The sequence below is a fragment of the Strongylocentrotus purpuratus genome, unplaced genomic scaffold, assembly GCF_000002235.5.
Source record: "Strongylocentrotus purpuratus isolate Spur 01 unplaced genomic scaffold, Spur_5.0 spur5_scaffold_21, whole genome shotgun sequence".
Taxonomy (NCBI): Eukaryota; Metazoa; Echinodermata; class Echinoidea; order Camarodonta; family Strongylocentrotidae; genus Strongylocentrotus; species Strongylocentrotus purpuratus.
Genome location: NW_022145607.1, coordinates 25659402 through 25681846, shown reverse-complemented (window position 1 = coordinate 25681846; position 22445 = coordinate 25659402). Strand labels below are relative to the sequence as shown.

The 22445-nt window shown below is 40.2% G+C and overlaps 1 protein-coding gene across 1 annotated transcript; it reads left to right on the top strand.

Annotated features, from left to right (window-relative positions):
* The first annotated feature begins 5909 nt into the window (after positions 1-5909).
* LOC115928332 (NFX1-type zinc finger-containing protein 1-like) lies at positions 5910-16734 on the top strand. The gene is made up of 4 exons (XM_030995489.1): positions 5910-6361; positions 9548-13891; positions 14278-14377; positions 14957-16734. The coding sequence occupies exons 2-4, from the start codon at positions 9723-9725 to the stop codon at positions 16436-16438; spliced, it is 5751 nt and encodes a 1916-aa protein (XP_030851349.1). The 5' UTR covers positions 5910-6361; positions 9548-9722; the 3' UTR covers positions 16439-16734.
* Positions 16735-22445: the final 5711 nt, after the last annotated feature.

Here is a 22445-nt window from a genome sequence, read left to right as displayed (position 1 = left end):
TGTCTACCGGAGGAACTGTATATTTTGTCCGCTTTCTTTGTCAGTCATATTCATAGTGTGGGGCCATAAACATTACAGAATATGCACTGACAAATTTCATTGACTTAAAGGGCCCATGACATCGAAAAACAAGTGTATTCCTGTTGGTGTGCAGTCCTGCATACATCTCATATTTTGATATGTAAACTTCTGAATTTGTTTCATAGATTTTTAGTTTTTTTTTTTAAATCTTTGTTTTTCAAACTTACTAAGTTCCACCCCAAAAACCTCCAGATCTCATTCCCCTTGTGACATCATTATGTCAGTCATCAATGAGCTAACTTGAGAAAGTGGCATGTAACTTTGCCAAAGTTGACCACCTGTTACAATGCCACAAACTATAGCAACATATAAGTTGCTATGTCAGACATGTCAGACCATGGACCTATTACGGATGGACATTCAACGTGATTCTTTCTTTGATCCAATGATAGTCACCGCCTTCTGATTATGTGCATCTTAATGAGAACATTCAGCTGTTTTAACAATAACGACTGCGTAAGCATTTTCGGTCATTGACAAAGGAGCAGTTTCCCTCTCTTGGGTTTTGATTGGATAGTCTGCTCTGTAAGAGTGTGTCTTAAATAAAAGCATCCTCAATGGGGAGCAGCAAAGTTGAAAAAACAGACGATGTTGGTGATATGAAATGTATTATTACTGATTCGCAAACTTTCGCACACACATGTGACCTTATAAAACAATTAGAAGGCCATGATCTGTATCAGACCTGTGCGTTGTAACTCTGGAATATTATGAGGAAATAGGGGGAAACGGGATTTTAAATCATAACCAAAAAATCCAAAAATAACCTCTATCTGGTAATATCAACATGTTTTTCAAAATAAAATACATGTACAGTACACGGAACAACAATTTCCAATTATAAGCCAGAACTGCACATCTATTTTCCATGATTTAGGCGAGTTATTATCTTCTGCGCATGTAGATTAACATGTGTAAAATCACTATCTTGATTCTGTCCCGGCTTTTTGGCGGTGACCATCATGAGATCAAAGTGAAGAGACATGTAGGGAATGTTATTGAGACGACATTGACGGAGACAATCACAATGAATTCGTTAAGAAAACGATGAATGTCCATCCGTAAAAGGTCCATGGTCAGACTAAACTAATATTCTAGAATAGGCAATGGTATGTAATTTCCCCCAGGCAGCTTAGCACACGTTCATAATAGAATTGCATGCTTCCATAAATTATGTACAATACATCATTACCTTTGTCTTCCTGGTGAGGCTACAGCATGTCTGACATAGCAACCTGTATGTTGCTATTGTATAACGTATTGTAACAGGTGGTCGACTTCGGCAAAGATATATACCACTTTCTCAAGTTAGCTCATTGATGACTGACAGATGATGTCACAAGGAAATTACACTTGTATTTCGATGTCATGGGCCCTTTAAGCATTTGACGTTAAATAGACCATTCATTTGTAGTAATTAAATTACACTATTATGGTATCAGGGCACTCCACTAAAACTTTGTACAATTTACAGTTAACATTTATCAACGGAATTTCATCATATAAAAAAATAAAGTGTTGAGTACCACAAAGATATATTCTTGGACCCATAGGCCTTCTTTTGAAAATTTATATCAACGATTTACCACATTCTACTAAACATTTACAACATGTAATGTTTGTAGACGACAAAAGTATGTTTTTTTTTAAGGCCCCGGCCAGATCAGACAGTTTTACTTAATTATTTCACTGTTCAACTCACCAAAATCAGTGACTGGATGAAAGCAATTATGTTTTATTGTTACATAAACCATCATTGAACAGAGTTTATGCCTAAGCTATATGGAAATAAGAAAATAGAAAGAGTTTACAGTACCAAATTTTTTAAAGATATTAATTGTTATAGATGACAGACTTTCCTGGAACCCCCTTTAAAAAAACATTCATATCATATTCATGAGCGGAAGGAGACCGGTTTTCAAAGCTTCCGCGCTTTGCGCGTGAGGGGAGAAAGTCTCACCTGCACCAACCCCCCCCCCCTCCCCCAGTTATCGCATTATATGATTATGTTTGTATTGAAGAATGTATACTTCTGTTTTTATCTTGACGTGGATAAATGAAATGAAGAAAAAACTGAAACGCCGCTTGTCTGATACTGCAAGGAGCAAATCAGCACCATCTGCCGAATACGCGTAGGTGGGTGCAAATCTGCACCCCAATTGCACCCTTATTTCTTAATGTATATAAAATGCCTTGCTCAAGGACATAAATTCAGTGCCCGTGCCGGCAGGCGCGGATCCAGGGGGGGCGGAGGGGCGAGCGGGCCTTGCCCCCCCCCCCTCCCCCCCGCAAAAAAAGGAGAGAGAGAGAAGGGAAAGAAGGGAAAGGGAAAGATGAGAGAAAAAAAGAGGAAGAAGAAAAGAAAGAGGGAAGAAGGAGATCGGGGGGGGGGCAAAAGGACTTGCCTCCCAGGAGATAAAGGGGAGGAAAAAGGAGGAAGAGGAAAAGAAAAGAAGGGAGATATCAGTTGCTATTTTCCCGCCAACAAGTTGTGGATCGGGGGGGGGGGGCAAAATGCCCTTGCCTCCCCCCCCCCCCGCCCCGCCCCCCGTCCCCGCTATTTAAAAAAAAAGAGAAGGAAGGAAAAGGAAAAGAGGAGTGCTAAAAGCGGGGTGGGGGCCAAATTGACCCCCCAAAAAACGCCGGCCAAAAAAAGAGAGGAGAGAATAGGAAAATGACGTAGGAAGAAAAGAGAGTAGATAAGGAAATTTTTTGAAATTCAGACAAGGATTAAGAGTCGAAAACGGTACAACGATTCGTCTTCTTTCTCTAATAATTTAATAAAACGTCAAAGCTTCCGCGCTTTGCGCAGGAGGTGGGGTGGAACTGAAATCAGACAAGGATTAAGAGTCGAGAATGGTAATACGAGTCGTCTTCTTTCTCTAATGAATTAATAAAACGTCAAAGCTTCCGCGCTTCGCGCGGGGGGAAGGAGGAAAGAGGAACTGAATTCAGACGAGGATAATTTTTGAAAACGGTACAACGAATCGTCTTCTTTCTAAAATTATTTAATAAAACGTCGAAGGGGGGGGGGGGAAACTAAATTCAGACGAGAATTATTTTCGAGAACGGTACAATCGTCTTCTTTCGCTAATGATTAATGAAACGTAAAAGCTTCCGCGCTTCGCGGAGGAGGGAGGGGGAAATTTGCCCCTGCCTGCACCCCCCCCCCCCAATTACGTCACTGCTGGTCACCATTACGTACCAATATTTGCTCGCATAATTTCAAATTTGCCCCCCCCCCCCCCCCTAAGAAATCCTGGATCCGAACGAACCAACGACCTTTGCATTGCTGGCACATTCGACTGATCATAAGACCATTGCGCCTACGAGACTCCTACAATGCAAAAGCAAACATTTAGCATTAAAACAAAAGGAAATTTCCTCTCTGTATCTGACTTTATAATGTAAAAAATAACAACATTGGTTCAGCATAATACTTACATTCAATCACAGACCCCCCCCCCCCCCCCCCCCCCCCCCCCAAAAAAAAAAAAAAAAAAAAATGTGTAACTACTGTGAGAGCATGGACGGCCATATAACTACGCCAGCCAGACGTCTCCCCAAAAATATATAAAAAGGGGGAGGGGCTGATATTCCTGTTTCACTATATGAATATTACTATTTCCTTACCATGCGGCAAAAGTACTGCAGTTCAGTTCCACATAAAGTCCTTAAGATCGCAGCTGACTCAAGTTTCTACATCATAAGCCAAGGATGAGAAGGATGCATTGAAATGTTTCGTAAACCATTCTCACAGTCTTAGTGGCAGTCGAAGCAACAGCAACATGCTCATCGATGGTTTGGTACAGTTATACGGATCGAGGGCGTTAACGATCAGTGTATAGTCTGGGTGTATAAAAGTAGCTCTACAAGTCTGTACAATTATTTGTTCCACTCTGTAAACAGGAACTTCCCCATATCGGAGTTCATTGACGTGGGATTCCCCACCTCTTTGTCTTGTATGTGGATAAATGCCTGTACGTTTCTAATAATAGTTGGGTTTTCCACATTACACAGGCAGATTCTGGTGAAACTTGCCTCGGTGGCAATATCTGGGGGGGGGGGGGGGGGAAGGGGGGTTGTCATCAACCCTTAAAATCGATTTGATGAAACAGCTCACAAGTAAAAATTTCAAGCTTAAATTAATTCGGCCTTGAAATCATTTTTTTAAATCGAAATCAATTTTAGTTGATGAAACACCCACAAGGCTACAGGACCCGTATTCGATCTCACACTAACCTCTATAAAGAACGGGGTATTTGCGCTAGCCCCTTCGAATTTCAGGCCAGCTCCGCCTGCCCCTTCAATAGACTATGATTGTCGATCCGCCACAACGTGTCACGTGCCTGCATAATCTTGTCTCGGTTGAGTCAAGACCCTCAGTATGTTTATGCAGCTGGGAAAAGCTCAGCTATAGTGTCGGCCTACTTAGTAACCGTAAGGGGTGGGGGCGGAGAGTCATCCAAAGAGGGGGCACCAACAAAAAAGGAAACCTATAAAAGAAACCTTAAAACATTTTGTATACATTAGTATATACCCCTATACATTGTCATGATTATCAGAGATGCTTTCAATATTGTTTCTGTCTTGCAGTTGGATGTGATTGTCTGAATATAATTGCGAGCGAGCAAAATTATTTAGTAGTTTTTAGGTCGCAGTTCGAAAAATTACATCTTTTATAGAAAAAAAAAATCCTGATCAAGTTGTTTTTAAGCACAATCTTATCATGAAAGACTGAATATACCTTTATAAGTAACATAATTAGATCAAAATTGAGCGAGTGTAGCAAACGAGCTTAAGAAAACAAATTGCTTTAAGTCGCTTTAAGTTTGGGGCGCACGATTTGGAGAAAGGAAAAGTGGGCACTTATTAGATGGGAAAAGGACACGTATTAGGAAAAAAAGGCACGTTTCAAAATAAATGGGGCACTTATCAGAGTTAAAAGGGGTATTTATGTAAAGGGATTGGCCTGTAAATAAAATGGAAAACGGGCATCTATCAGATTTGAATATGATTATCAGGGGTGAAAAGGGGCATCTATGAGAAGAAAAAGGTGATTTTCAAAAAAAGGGGGGGGGGTATCAGAAGGGAAAAGGACACTTATTTGAGAGGAAAAGGGAGCATGTGTCAATATAAATGGGGCACTTATCAGAGATGAAAAGGGGTATTTATATGAAGGGATGGGCTTTTCATGATCAGAATAAGGGGTATTTATCAAATAGAAAGGTGATACCTGTTAGAAAGGAAAAATGAGCATGAATCGAAAGAAAAGGGGGACACACAGAGGTGACGGGGTGACTTAGCAGTGAAAAGGGGGCACTTATGAGAAAGGAAAAGGGACACGTATTGTAGATTTTGATAGGCGCACTTACCACAAAAGGGGCACGTGTAAAAAAAAGGGGGGCACTCATCAGAGGTGACATGGGACACTTACCAGAAGGGGAAGGGCACAGTAGCCATGGAAGGGGCACTAGTAAAAGTAAAAGGGGCACTTTTCCTGGAGCACCGCCTCTGCCAGTAACTTATTATAAATGTGAATAGTTTTATATATCGTTTTCAGATGATGCAGCCTGGGTTTCCCATACCGTGGTATTCCCCAATAGCCTCATCTCATGCAATCGTTGACGACAAGATCGAGCGACCCTAATAACAGTTGCGATTCCCGTTTATATACGCGTTTCGCGCATGGAAAACGTGACTTAATTCGTCAGTAATAACGGCCGTGTTTGTATTTTCGCCATGCACAAAGAATGTACCCCCCCCCCTCTCTCTTACAACTCATATTCTATTGCTATTTATTTATTTAATGTGTTCAAGGTGATTTTTTTTTAACAGATACAAACCTGGTAAGGAGACTAATCGTGTCGCGTCGGTGACCTTTGAGCTAAATGTGGTATTCCCCGTCCCACTATACTGCGCAGATGCAGTGTACCGTCGGCGTTTATAATGATGCATGTACTAATTCCTATTTACATTCTGCATTTGTGCATGAGATTTGTTCACTGACAGACCTGTGATTTATGTTGAACATGCTCGAAGATACACCCTCCTGAATTCTGAGGGATTTTGTATACTATTGTTCTCTGAGCAGTTTATGGTACATGTGCGTCGACGTGTCTTCAAGTTGGCTGTATGGATGACTCATGACACACTGTTTGTTATTCTGCTTCAAACCAGTTCAAGTTCAACTCCAGTGTTGATTCACTCAGCGTTTATTGATTATGCTCGGGGCTCGTCTGGGACTTCGCTGCATTGGACTCTAGAAAACTGCCGTATGGTAAGAATATGATAACATCTCTGGTGGAAAAAGCTGCACTTGCATTTTGTTAAAACTATTAATTACGTGATTACTTTTCAATTTTTCTTCCTAAACAAAGACCTAAGCTCAACACTAAGTCAAGTGGTTGAGAGAACCCTTTCACATGCAGGGCCTAATTCGCTGTGTATGCTCTCCCTCAAGGATCATATTTAGCAGATCAGCTAAAGTGTATACAAATATCATCTCTAGTTCATGTCCGTATACATGCAGGCGCGTATTCAGGGGGAGTTGGGAGGTGTTTTGGAGGAAAAAACCTTCCCCTTTCCCTTTTTTAATTTTTTTTTAATAATAATATTTTTATTTTTAAAAAAATATTTAAAAAAAGTATGCTAACGGGCGGCCTAAAAAAAAGGGTGACATTACCCCCCCCCCCCCCCCCCCCAACAAAACGAAATGTCGATCGGTCAAATTTTCAAATTTCGGGACAAAAAAAAAATGAGTCGTTGCAATTTTTGTGACCAAAAAAAAATGTCCTCTTACCCCCCCCCCCCCCCCCCCCCCCCCCACCTTTAAAAAAAATCCTGCGTTCGCCACTGTCCGTATATAGTCTATATAGAGTCTAGATCTATATCTTACTCCTGTTTTTGTTTGTTTTTGGTTACACAAGTGCGCCTTGATTATTTGATTTTAAGTGGACTTTGATTGATAATAGACTAGATCTAGACTCTAGGTCTACATAAACCAGTGAATGCCTTTCGATTAAAATGGATTTTAGTAGGCCTAAGTGGATTTATATTATTAGTGAGTGGATTGATCATTGATAAAATGGTTAAGACTGCATATATATCTTTCCTTAATATCTACATAATTTACGTTAACTTTCTGTTGGTTTGAATCCGCTTGATCTATTGCGCAATCCGTAGGCTGGCGGTTTGAAGAATTTCACATTTTGTTTATAAACACATGAACAGTATGATAGTTCTACGTTGTTCTACGAGGATTACGTACGTGCGTCCTGCAATCTTTGCAATATACGCGGGAGGCAAAGCATAACGAACACTAAAGGCAGTCGATCCCGGGGGGGGGGGGGGGTACTCACATATTAAGACATACGGGTGTGTGCCGCTCTAATGGTAACTTTTTCACTAAAAATCCCAAACATGGGTCCCATTTTTAATTAAAAAAATACCCCTAAACATTGGTCCGCTTTTTCAAAATTTTCCTGGTGTTTGCCATGCAAACACCCAGTGATTACCTGTAGTGATGACCTTACGCTGAACTAGGAAGCCCCCGTCTAAACATGGCTAATGTGTTCTGAAAGAAAAGAATTTCAATTGATAAAGGCTAAATGATCCCGACTGCATGCACTAACCTAACGTTCAGTGCATAATCACATGCAGTGCTTTACCCTCATGCTATTATAACTGATTTAAAGCAGGATGCAGTTGACAATAGAAAGCCCTTCAGGAAATAAGTTTGGGCAAACCGAGCCGTGCATGGTGAGAAAAATTGACATTTGTTTACATTTATTGATGAGTGATGACTAAACTAAATATTTGCGGCCTTTCAAATATCATCAATTTAAGCATGAAGTCGTGAACTCCCTGGTAATGCGGTCTTTTGTGTTAGGAATTCAGGCTCAGGAGCTACGAAACATGTACATGTATACGAACCTTCCGGAAAATGAGTACACCACCCGCTATTATGTGTGGGGTGATACTTTCGGGTGCCCCTCTTTCTATTTGAATCAAAGCATTGGTGTAGATTATTCCATGTCTTGTATGTGAAATGTTTATTTTATAAAATAATAAAGATTAATAAAGATTTCCTGAAATAAATTGTCATACTGGTCATATCGATTCATATGGATACTTCTAATATATTTTGTTGATCATGTTAATTATAAAGAAAAAAATGCACTAGAAAATGTAATAAGTTGGATCATGTATGTATATGTACAATAATAATAGGTTACCTTCTATTTTTGATAATATGTTCAAAATAAGACATGCTAATGAATTTATATATTCCATTGTTAAAATATCATACTTCACGTAGATCTGTAATATATTGCGGAGTAATTACTTGGAATGCAACACCTACTGATGGAAAGATGTACCCATCTTTTGCCTCATTCAAACGAAAATACAAACATCATCTTATGAAGGAATTTCTATCTTATGTTTAATTAGCCTGTACACACTTGTTTTACCACTCTTTCTGTTCTCTTTACTTTGTATAATTATCTGCGGCCATTTGAGCCCAGCCTTTGAAAGGCCGATGGCCGCTGCTGGCTCCTCCATATTCTTTGTATTGTTTATATATTTGCTTAAATGTATAAAGTATTGTTGATTGTATTTTTTTACGAGAATTGGAAATAAAATGAATGTATGAATTAATACAGTAGAGAATGTGAATCACACTGCATTGCTCTGTTGATACACTATTCAACAATATATCTCATAGAATCTCCTTTAGCATCTTCAGTTTGGGACTGTATCAGGCGAGTACGCAGGGGGGGGGGTTCCTTCACCTTTTTTTATGTGTGTGTTTTTGAGGAAAAAATTCCCCCCCCCTTCAATTTGTTTTTTTTAATTAATTTTTTTTTTTTAAATGTGGTAATGGGTGGGCCCAAAAAGCTGACCCCCCCCCCCCCCCCCGAAACCAAATATCGACAAACCAAATTTCCAAATTTTGGGACACACACACACAAACAAATGTGCTCTTACCCCCCTAAATAAATATAAAGATATAATTTGATCATAACCATGATAACAATTTCTTCCTCAACGTCATGTCCTACATGTACGTGTACCAGTAACTTTGTTGCGGGGTTATGTTTCCTTTTTTGTGCAAGCTGTGTGATCAACAATCACTACCCAGTGGTATCAATGATTCAAACCAATGTAAACGCTCGTCCTGCTATAATGTTATTGATACTACGCAATGCAAATAAGTGTTAAGTCCCCACCCCCCCCCCCCCACACACACACACACACGCACACACATAAACTGCAGTTTCGTTTGAAGTGGTGTAAATGCTCTGGGGCCACAAGAATTTAAAACAAAACAGAATTTGGAATTCATATCTTACATATTAAGCTTCTTCTATTTATATCATTACCTCATGTCAATATTAGTCACTGCTTATCTTAAGAAAAATTATTCTAATTCGTGATTTTTGTATTGTTTATTTTCTCATAGATTTCGTCAAATTTGGTCGGATATAGAACCGGACGTCCTTCTAGCTAAGGTATTTCAAGCAGATCGTCTTCTTTTCCTCCACCCAGACAAGTACAGTAAGGAAACATGCATCGAAAGTTGTCCATAAACAAAGCATTTCACCCATGAGAACAGTCTACTAGATAATCATTCCATTATGGCAGGTAGACGCCCCACTCCGTGCAGTGTAGATGTACTAGATGATGACAGAGGAAGCACTATACTAAGTGATACTGAATCAGTATCATCAGTTTCAAGCAGTACCACAGGCCAACGTAAAAGGACTAGAAAGAGAGACAACAGGAAAAAAACGCAAACCCACAAGAACCTTTTCGGTCCAGAACTTACAGTACGAGAACTGAATTATCTTCGACAAAAGGAAAGCGACCTGGCGATTACACTGAGAGCTCGGAAACCACTCTTGGAAGCTCTGCTTCTTAAGGATGACTTGGGGGATCATATGATGGCAAATCTCCTAGATCTTCTCCTCTCAGTCTCAAAGATAGGAGGTGATGATGCAAAGGAGGTATATCGATTCTTAGCAAGCAGGCAGTTCATCCAAGTCCATCTACTTCTGATTGTCATGAAGTGCAGGATGAACACTGGTTTGTGCTCTAGTGGCAATGCTCTCCCGAAAGCAATATCGGTTTTGATGGCATTTTACCGGTTTGGGTGTGGAGATACCGAAAGATTCCAAATGGTTGCAGCGGTGATACATGATACAATTGAGTATGGTCTAGACATTCCCGAGAGAAAGAGTTATGCAAAGGGGCTTACAGATGTCAAGAAGATACTCAACAACGAGGAAAGTGGTAAAGAAGAATCCGCCGAAGACATATGCAACATCCCCATATTTCCTACAGCAGGAGAAGTAGCTGATCCGGAAACTGCAGTACTTCGTGATGCAACCGCTGAGGAGGGTCCTTCTGTGAAAAACTATCTGGAATGCCACTACCGACTTTTGAGGGAAGACATCGTACAACCCCTTCGTGCAGTGATTTCTAAGTATCACCAAGTAAAGAGAGAAGAGGGGCTAGATGCCGCGAAGAGGAAATGCCATATCATTGATAATGTCAAATTGCATGAGATCATCACAACACATACATCCAAAGGTGTGACGTTTCGTGTTCAATTTGACACATCTTCCCTAGAGTATGTGTCATGGGAGACAACAAAGATCCTGTCCTTTGGAACTATGGTTTGCCTGACCAACAACCACTTTCATGATATGATTTTCGCCACAATTGCCAAGCGGGACCCACAGTGGCTGAAGAAGGGATTTGTAGATCTCCGACTCCTTAGGCTAGAAGATACAAGATTGCTGATGTCAGGTGCTCACTTCTACATGATCGACTCTCGGAAGTATGTTGAAGAATCATACGAGGTATTGGATGCCATGCGGCAAATCGACACCAATGTCCTTCCTCTGGTACCGCATGTTGTCTACCAAGTGGCAGAAAATGAGATTTTTCGTAATCTAAGGAAGGATCCCGACATGCAATACGACGTCGGTCCTCTGATGAAGAATGAGCGAACTGCAAGGAGGTCTATGCCTCGAACATGGAGAACGCCCCTACTAAATAAGGAGAAATGGCCTGCAACTGATCAGCTGTGCGTCGATGAGCACCAACTGGCCGCAATACAGGCGGCTCTCACGAAGCAGTTGACTGTCATCACTGGTCCACCAGGGACTGGAAAGACGCATGTAGGCCTGAAGCTTATTCAGCTTTTTGTTCTAAATAAGGATCGATGGAGTGATATCACATGTTCATCTCACGAGGGAAATGATGGTGGACCACTTCTCTTCATGTGTGCCAGTAGGGGAACTCTTGATGAATATCTTACTGGAGTGTCTTTCTTTCAGCGGAACGGAATAGTGAGATGGGCTGGTCAATATACAAGGAAGTCTCTTCAAGAATATCAAATTGAAAATCTGCGTGAGAAACAGGCTGTGTCAACGGCTAATGAAGACCAGTTGTCTAGTGAGAAACTAGAGAAGTGCAAGAAGAGACTTTCGTATGTACAGGACAACATAGCAAACCTTCGAACCAAGATGTTCCCGGAAGAGATCCTCAAAGTGGTCATGGATGAAAAACACTACCAGAGACTGAAAGCGGGGAAAGAACTGAATTCCTGTGCAGTAATCTTGGAGTGGCTTCTGTCAAACAACAGCTGTGGAGACGATCTTCGTAAACTTGAGGAAGGTATTCCATTCAATTTGTCTCGCTTTACATGTCAGGATGGAGACGGAGATGCATGGTTTGAACAGAATCTCCCATTTGTACTCGACTCCCTAGCTCCTCACCTGTCAAACCAGACAAGAAACTTTGTGAGTAAGCAACTTACTTCCAGGGACAAGATGACGGATTCAGAATCAAAGAAGGTCGAAGATGTGTGGAGACTGGATTCGCGAGATCGATGGAGAGTCTATCGACTTTGGATTACCAAACTGGAAACCAGAGGCAATCAAAGAGCAATGGCCATCTTCAAGGAGATGGAGCAGATCTGCCTTGATTGTCAGAAGATGCATGACGTCATTGATGAATCTATTCTTGGTGCTGCGTCTGTAATAGGCATGACTGCTTCATCGGCTGCGAAGAACCGAAGGGTTCTACAACGTATCAACCCACGAGTCATCATCATTGAAGAAGGAGCCGATGTTCTTCAGTCAATAACGTCGGGCATAATCCCATCTGCCTGTCAACAGCTCATCATCATCGGCGACAATGTCCCCAAAGAAGACCAATTCCAAGCAGTAAGGAAATTCGCAGACGTGCACGGTATTCATGCTTCTCTTATGCAACAGTTGGTTGACAACAGCTACTCCGTGTATGAGCTTAAAATGCAGCATCGAATGAGCCTAAATGCATCCAAACTCAGCCGCCAACTGTTCAGCTACGAATACCAGAGTGACCAGTCAGTCATTGACCTACCACCAATTACTGGCATTAAACACAACGTATTCCTTATAGATCACAATGTACAATCATCTCCAGGAACTTACGAAGTCTCGTTCTTACTGGAACTGTTTAACTATCTGTTAGGTCAGGGCTTTGCACGGAAACAGATCTCAATCCTTGTCTCATTCCCAGCCCAGCAGAATCTCTTCGGAAGTGACATGAGGGACCGACTTCTCACCGTTGATAACTTCCGAGGTGGGAATGACATCGTCTTGTTCATGAGTAACGGAAGCGAAAGAGGGAGCAGGCCTGGATGTCTGCTTAGGGATCGACGTATCGCCAATGTGTTGGGCAGCGCAAGAAGAGGATTGTACATCATTGGCAATTTCTCATTTCTGTCCAGCCAGTGCACTATGTGGGCGGGGATCTTGGAAGAAGCACGACGACTTGAATTGGTTGATAGCTGTCTGAAGTTAACATGCCCTCATCACCCGGATAATCCAATCACCGTTTCCTCAGTAGATGGATTTCAGCAGCTTAAGGAGAAACATGGGTGTGGATTACCATGTCAAGCTCGCCTGGACTGTGGTCATGGATGTAAGGAACCATGTCATGATCATGACTCTGATCAAGCAAAAGTCGTTTGCAAGCAGCCTTGCAACAAAACCATCTGTGAAAATGGCCATAAGTGCACCAGGAACTGCTCAGAACCATGTGAAACAAAATGCAGAGAAAAGATGGAAAAACAGCTGACATGCGGTCACTTTCAACGTCTCCCATGCCTTCTTTCCCCAAGTCATGCTACATGTAGAGATAAATGTGAACGGTTGCTTACCTGCGGTCACAAATGCACTGGCATTTGCGGAAACCCATGCAAGAAGGAATTTTGTGTTGAGAAGACAACAAAATCCAACTGGCCTTGCAAACATGCAGTGGAGGTGCGTTGCTGCGATGGCCCAGAATCGTGTCCAGAGCCATGTAACTTTGTCTTAGCATGTGGGCACCCGTGCTCCGGAACTTGTGGAAAATGTCGGCGTGGAAGACTCCATGTGGTGTGTCAACAGCCCTGTGGTCGCACTCTTGTCTGTGGCCACTCTTGTGAGAGTAATTGTGCGGCCCAGTGCCCTCCTTGCACGAAGCAATGTCAAAATAGATGTCAGCACAGTGAATGCAGGAAATTCTGCGGAGAAGCTTGTATACCATGTAAGGAATCCTGCCTCTGGCGATGTCCTCATGTCTCGTGTGCGAAGTTGTGTGGAGAACCTTGCAACCGGAAGCCATGTGATGAACCCTGTAAGAAGAATCTCCCTTGCGGACATCCCTGCATTGGCATGTGTGGAGAAAGATGTCCCACCAAGTGTCGGGTGTGCAACAAAGAGGAAGTCACAGAGATTCTCTTCGGTAGCGAGGACGAAGAAGACACAAGGTAGGAACCTGAGATCAAATAATACTTAAATTTAACAGGACAAATTGTACAGTCAATACAGGGGACATTATGCTATTTTTTCAAAGTAAAATAGATCACGTACCGCAGTACTTGGCAAAACAACCTGATATGTCGTCACTAGACATACGTCTAAATGCCGCAATTTCAAGTTATGATATATTTCTCTTTTTCGATGATAACTTTAAAGACGTTTCAGTAGTTTTCAAGACAGAAGAAGTTTTGAGAGCGGTAACCTATATTCGAAGTAAACGGCAACATTAGCCCGAACTCGTTTTGATGTACTTTATTCATACATGCATGCATTCTTCGCTTTGTTGATGCAGAAATAAATTTATATCATTGTTTTTGTTTTGTTCATTCTACAGGTTTGTTCAGCTGGAGGACTGTGGTCACGTGATCGAGGTCGAGGCATTGGATCACTACATGAGCATGACCCAAGATACCAACGATGACGTCACTATTCAGGTTAGTATTTTGTCCTTATGGTATTATGGCCAATGGGTCTTCATTCAAATTACATTAAGTAATCATAATTACATTTACCCTCGTCCTTACATATGTGTAAGAAGATCAAGAAAGCGCCGGCGTTTTATTCAAGCGTCATGAATGAAATGGCCATAGTTCGGGCGAGGAAATGTAATAGCCGCCATATGTACCAAAACGATGGGATTTTGACATGCATGGAAGCCGAACATATAGTCGAATTCTAAAGTCCTAAAGCCAGTTTATTAAGAAGATGACTATTATAAAATAGGCAATTTAGTCGATTTTCTTCATGTTAATCATTCCCTATGATGAATCGTTATTCCAATGAATGTACAGACATGGCCTACTTCTCGGTTTAACAAAATAATGTTGAAAGCACGAAGAGAGCCTTACATGTAAGTCCCACAATGTTTTAAATCAAATATTTTTTTGTTGTTGCTTTAAGCGGAATAACGACATTTTTTCAGATGAGAAACCAAAATTTGGCACCTATAGGCCTAGTTATGGTTTATTATTTGTTTTGCTATAATAAATTTGTGATTTGGTTTTAAATTTCAGCTGAAAGGATGTCCGAAATGCAAGACGCCCATTCGAAGGAATCTCCGCTATGGTAATATCATCAAGCAGACCCTAGGAGACGTGGAGAATGTGAAGACTAAAATGAGAGGAAGCGAAGCAGAGATCGAAAGCAAAATGAACGAGCTCAGAGCTAAATCGTCTCTACTCAGAAGCCACACGGCTTTTAGAGATAGATTTCTTGCCGAGAGAGACATGCGGAAACTGGTCGCGGACTTGACGCAAATGAAACATCTAGAGAAGATACTCGCTCGCCTGAACAGATGCGCGTTTTTGCGAGCTATTGCCGATGTCAGAGCCAAGGTGTCAACTGGAACAAACGTCACCTTTATGTTGAAAACTCGGATGCAGGCCTTGGAAATGCGACTCCGAGAACTGAAGAACGAGGTTGTCGGGGGAGAGATGGATAAGTTCACGGATCAGCAGATGAATGACCTACAAAGAGAAATTTCTCGGGCTAATCTTCAGGCTCAGGCCATGACGGTTCTTACGCGCAACATGACCATGTTGAATCAAAACATGCAAAGTCGATATCGAAAAGCTTTCGATAGTGTCGTTGAAAAGGAAACACCGTTTACCAGTGAGGATGAAGTTCAGGCAACTCGGCTTCTTCGACAGCTTAAGCAGGAGATGGGCCATGTAGTTCTTGGCATCACCGATCAAGAACGCGTTCAGATTGTCAAAGCCATCGGCCTCAGTCAAGGGCATTGGTACAAATGTCCAAAAGGTCACGTGTATGCAATTGGCGAATGTGGGGGTGCAATGGAAGAGACCAAATGCCCCGAGTGTGGAGCAAAAATTGGTGGAGGAAGCCATCGTTTGACCGGGGGTAACCGAGTTGCGAACGAGATGGATGGTGCTACTCAAGCTGCATGGCCGACCGGTGCCTTCGGCTATGATGAATATGAGGAGGAGGAAGAAGTAGAACAGGAACTTGAGTTTGATCACGAAGATATTGAAGAACAGTTTCAAATTGAAAGGCAGATCAGGGAAGATCAGGAAAGAGAGGAAAGAGAACGACAGGAAAGAGAACAGGGAAGAAATCGACTAGTGAATGAGGAAAGAGAAGGAAGGGCAAGACAATTAACATGGTTGGAGAGGATGCAAAGACAGGAGGTGGAAAGAGAGAGACAAGAACAAGAACGACTTGTGAATCAGGAACGAGCAAGACAAGAAACACAAAGATTGGCAAGGGAGGAGATGGCGAGGGTGGAAAGACGGAGACGTGAAAGAGAACGACTTGTGAATCAGGAAAGAGAAGAAAGGGCAAGACCGGAAATACAAAGATATGCAATGGATGAGAGGGTGAGAATGGAAAGAGAGAGACGCGCGAGAGAAGAGAGAATATTGGAGAGACAGAGACAAGAAAGAATGCGAGAGCAGCACGACTTTGAAGAGCAACAACGTAGACTAAGTAGAAATTACCAACGACAAGAAGAAAATAAAGGTTGTATAATTTCTTAAATGTACTACTTCACATTTTCAGGTAAAAAAGACAAATGGATGAAGGTCCGGTGAACTCTGAGAAGATCTATGTTGAAAAGTTAATGCTTTAAAAATCTTGTTCACTTAAATTTTCTTATAGTGTATACAAATAACAATTAAAACCTTTCGATCGTCATTAATTTCATTTTTGTCAATTTTGAATTATGGAGAGAAGTGTCATGGGTAGACCATGTGATTTGTAACTAATGGCATTACATACGGTACATGTATATAGTTATTGTATTTCTTACATACTTACAGTTAACAACTAAACTATGCATACCCTTACCAAGTTTATTATTTGTTTAAGTATGTGAAAAAATGATTTGTCTTGTGCTTCTTGAGAGTGGTACATAATATTTATTATAGATTGTATCTAATAGTATTCAAGGAAGGCAGTAATTGCACCAGTCCCCCTTTCATTCTTGTGTTACGAACAACAAACTAATAACATCAAATTTACAAGGGGTATGAATAATTTAGTTGTTAACTATAAATGTTATTTGTTTGCTTGTCATTGCTTATCATTATTCTGTAATGGCAATATGTAGGTTATTGTTCGCAGTTGTATTAATGTCCTTTATCTAAAAATCGTTATTTTGAAAAAATAACAGAATAATCTTGATTTCATACTCACATAATAGAAATGTAATGTTGTAAATATACTAAAGAATTTAATTGTGCTATTGATGTTATTGAAAAACTACTATCCATTGACAATTGTGTAGTCATCTGCATACGTCAACAAATGAAAATATAAGTTCACTAGTAGTTCATGTAGCAATTCTACTGAAAGAATATCTTATATAGAATACATGTATATATCATGTTGATCATACGACTTGAAAACGATTTGAATAAGTAATAATCATAGTTGAGGTGTCGCGGTCTAGTGGATATGTATTCGACTGTGGATCACATGGTTCGCCGTTCGAATCCCGCCGCGGCACAAATGTCATTTGGCAAAACATTAATCTAGATTTGCCACTCTCTACTAAGGTGTACCGGTAATGTGTACCGGTAGGAAGGAGTTCCTTGAATGTTGTGAGCACAGAATTCGGTCGCCTAGCACAGCCGATGTGATATTGGAGCGCATTGAGTGGATATGTGCGCTATATAAAAATCCAATAGTATTATGTTATTGTTACTGCAATTTAATTGCATTTATCACAACACTTTTTGTTGTTGCTTTTAGTGTCCTGTGAATTTATCATACCTATTTCGTACTGAACACTTATACTACAAAAACACTACATTCTCAATATATTTTACGCGTACTTATACTTGTTTTTAATGATATTGAGGAGCCGCCAATTATTAGAATTTGAGGAATTGATAAGTATGCAAATGTGCATTTTTGTAAATTAATTTGAATTCATCAAAAGACGGCTAACGGTAATGCATATCATACCAGCTATGTAAACGCTTTATCTGCTTGAGCACTTAACAGATTTTGACAAATCATAATATGGGTACATTTCATAGTAATTAAACAAAGATTGAAACGTAAATAACAATGTAACTTATTTAGAGGTAAGGATCAATCAGTAAGTATCACATTTCCTCCCTCATATTATTGTACATTCCGTGTTATTTCTTTGGACTATATTACCAGAGTATTGGTTATCGCTTTATAGTTACTCCTTTCATATTGAATTAAAAATAAGTCATTACTATGTGTTTACGTCCTCCCGTAAACACTGATCGTTTGTGACATGTTATCCCTTGTTGGTATTAGGGACTTTTAGATTTGCACAACGACAGCGTGGATTGCTACGATCGACGTCCTTTTAATGCACTGCCTTGAATGGACGTCACACGTATCAGTCCACGCAAATCTAAAAGTCCCTATTGTTTAGAAGAACACGATTTTAGTCAACTAATTATTTCATCGCTTGTTAAGGTTCTGCAATTTCATTTTGTTTGAAATATTATTATATACATGTAGTTAGTATAAGGTTATAGGAGTACTGAAAATCGGTCGTTACGCTGGGGTGTCGTGGTCGAGTAGACACGTCACCGGACTCTGGATCACACTCGACCCAGGTGATGTAAATGGGTACCTGGCAGGAATTAATTCCTTGAAATGCTAGAGCACCATAATTAATAACATGATAAAGCCGGGGTAATAATTGTGGAGCGCCAAGAGCAGGCGCGGATCCAGGATTTCTTAGGGGAGGGGGCCCAATTTTTTTTTTTTTTGCTCCCGAAAATTTGAAAATCGCGCCGGCCGAAAAGTCGCTCAGTGGGGGGGGGGGGGGGGGGGGGGGGGGGGGGGGGTACAGAGCACATTTTTTTTTTTTGCTCCCGAAAATTTGAAAAACGCGCCGGCCAAAAATTCGTTCAGTGGGGGGGGGGGGGGGTAGGGAGCACTTTTTTTTTTTTTGATCCTCAAAATTTTTTCGATTTGCACCCCCCCCCCTTGAGCGCCAGGGGGGGGGGGCCCAACCCCCAAAAAAGGTAAAAATCACGTGATTTTACATGATTTTTTTCTCAAGGGGGGGCCCGGCCCCCCCCCCCTGGATCCGCCACTGGCCAAGAGTGTCAAGTCTGACAGACATGAGCACTACACAAGATCCCACTATTATTATTATTAGTAGTAGTAGTAGTAGTAGTAGCAGCAGTATAGTAGTAGTAGTAGTATTAATACAATGGGTTCATGATGTTTAATTGGTCAATGTCACAACATCTTCTGGCTGTACACTGTGTAAACATGGAAGCATATGGAAATCAATCCTTCATTGCACCAGGGCCCTGTTTCATAAAACTTGATATCAATATCAAGTTACAAGCTACTGTTATAAGCTACTGAAATCACGGCATCTGATTGGCTGAGAGCAAGTTTGTCATAGAAATTTAATATTTGTTATAGATAACAAGTTTTATGAAACGGACCCCAGCTCCTTCTCCGTGGAATTCCTCCAAACTATGCGTTGATTCGGTTGAATAATTTACAATACAATATTTGTTGTTGATTTTGTTTTCATAGTGAAAATAAAGGAAGAAGTTTAACGATGACAAAGGTAAAAGACTTGTACTTTTAGTCCTTATTTTGACATAAGTACACAAATTTGATTTATCAAAGTGGATTGTATTAAAGTAAAATGCTCTTGTGTCTTAGATAGAATTTGGTGGAAAACAGAGTTAAGGGTTTGAAATCCTAAAGTGTGTTTTGAATAATTATATCTTCCATTATTTGTGTACTATCTTTCCCGACTTAGATGAGAATTATTATTGTGCGATTATCGGTTGGTGACAGAGAGCATTTGCTGTTTATTCCTTAATTCTGATTTGTGATTCAATTCCAGAAAGATTGTTAACTTGTTCATTTCAGATAATGTTTTTGTTGCATGAAATAAAGTTTATCGAATCAGATTTCACACTGCTTCACCGAGTCTCATTTCTTTAGGATATCACTTGCCGGAGAGATTGTACTTTCCCACATTATGAACGCAGTGTTGTGAATTATTTTTGAACACTTAAACAAAAAAGTTTATGTAGTTCCACATTTTACTCTGATCAATCAGTGATAAATAACGTCGGTGGTCCAGAAAGTTACCCCCGCCCCCCTCTCCTTCTCGGTGGCCTAGAAAGGAGAGGTCAGACCTGGACAACCGTCTCCATCAGGTAGTCCAAGTTTAAATTTCTTGATTTGTTCACTTTCCTATAAAAACACAATCACAAAGACATTCATACACCAAAATAAGTCCTTCGTCACATCGTCTAACCTCAAAGTTCATGTTAATTTCAATTTGTAGGCCATTAAAAATATTATTTGAAAAATATTCCCCTTTAATCTAAACCAACCGATATTGCGCCATTGTGGATGATGTGGCATTTTGTTGGGTCCATTGTCGGTCTGGTGTTGGTCTCTGTGGTGAGACTAGGATATGACAAGTTCAATGTCAATGTGCGACAATAACAATGACATAAGTATTACTTAATCCGAAAATAAAACAGCCAAACATTTCAATCACATTGCTTTTGACATTGTTCATCTCTTCAACATTGTTCACAGAAATAGTCTGTTCCACGATGCAAACACCCTCATCGTATGACCCCATTTCCTGTAGCAACGCCACTGTGACCAGACAGGCGTGATGATTACATAAACTTATCTTTATCATCTGATAAAAATCAGCTCGGTTTCAAACACCAAGACGTGATGCTCATTTCGCTTTATCATTAATGCGCCGTGTCCAGACAAAACATAACAGTTAACCCTGGATAATGTAGGGTAATGGGTGTTACGCATATCATTTGATAATAATAATAATATGTAAAATTTATATAGCGCTGGTATACACATATAGTTTCTAAGCGCTTTACAAAACAAAAGAAAATTACGTTTTATCTAAGTATGTAATAAACATCAACAGGAAACGTGAAATGAACATTGTGCATAATTAAGACGAAGCGAACGCTCTTACTTTAAAACTAACATCGATTTTATTATTTGATTGGAATGTTAATCATAGGAGTCGTAGGCTCATGTAAATGAATGTAATATTTTGTTCTTGAAAAGAGAAGGTTGAGACTATATCGTAACCCTCCTCCCCCCCCCCCTCCCCCTCCCAAGTACCATTTATCTCATCTCTTCTATTTGAATCTCTAACAAACCATGTCTATCAAAACGTGTGGTTTGGTCTGTTACCACCATTTGTTGGGGAGTTTATGCATTGATATTTGATATTAAACGAGTAGTGGTGTATGGTCACCCTTAGTACGTGCGCCCCACATTAGACTTTCCCTTTTTCGTGAGTGAGAGTTGGTTCATAGTGACGTGATTATGTAAGTCGGGTAAAATGCACAAGTCATACAACTGGGAAAAGATGCAGGTTTTTGAAAGGGGGCACGCTTGCGGAATGTCTGACAAGAAAAAAGAAAGTTATCACATTTTAGGTCGAAATTTTGAAATGGGGAAATGGGAGTATAGGTCTGAGGTATGCTGAATGTTGTGTATTCTTTAAGGTACATGCATGCTAAATGTTGTGTATACAGTTTAAGGTATGCTAAATGAGTTCTAAAAGAGTGTACGGGACGATTACGTCCTATATCCCTTAAAGGGACTTGGTAACATTGTTCAGATAAAAGAAAATGGTGAAAAGGTAGTGACTTCAATGCTAGATGGACAATTAAAGATAATTTGAAAGTTTGAGTGAAAACAAACCATTATTAATGATAAAAATTGGGAAAACTAATCTGATCGATCCTTAAATGATTCTCCCAACTATATTATTGCAATTGAATTACATTTTAGGTGAATGTAAATCGTCACAAAACAATGAATTGGCTCTGTATACCATTCCAAACATTTAAGTGTTGAAAGATTTTTGAAAGCCTGTCTTATGTCTTTTTTTCATGGAAAAACGGTTGTGAAAATTCAAAAATGGTTAGGATTATTACTGTAGAGGGTGTCGCACAGTGACGCCCTCAAATAAACCATAAATATCTTTGTGGTTTGAGATTTTGTTCAGGATTGTTTGAATGTTAGAGGGTTAGTACAGTAGAAGGAATCTAATAAGTAACATTTCATCCAAAAATTACGCATTTTCATCAACCTTCAACAATGTTACCGAGTCACTTTGCATACAACACTGCAGGAAAACAGTGGTGTCAACTCGAATGTGATGCAATGAAGGAAATGATTTTGGTTCTGATCTTATCACCTTCATTAGGAGGTACATTAGAATATAATAACAATGACTCAATAGAATTAAAATTTACCACAAAACACGGTCACCATGGTAACAGCCATCAGAACTTTTCAGAATTTTAGAATTAAGGAGCATATCAGAATTAAAGAGAATATCAATCAGAAACTGAATCTTTAGAAATAGAAAGCGTTCGACAAATTGAGTCGAAATTTGCTTCTGCAACAATTATTGCACCGGGCTTTATTTCGTCAAAGATTCATGGTTAAGATTGCAATTGGGTTGCAGGTTGGGTTTAGGGCTAGGATGAGGGTATAGATCTATAGGTAGAA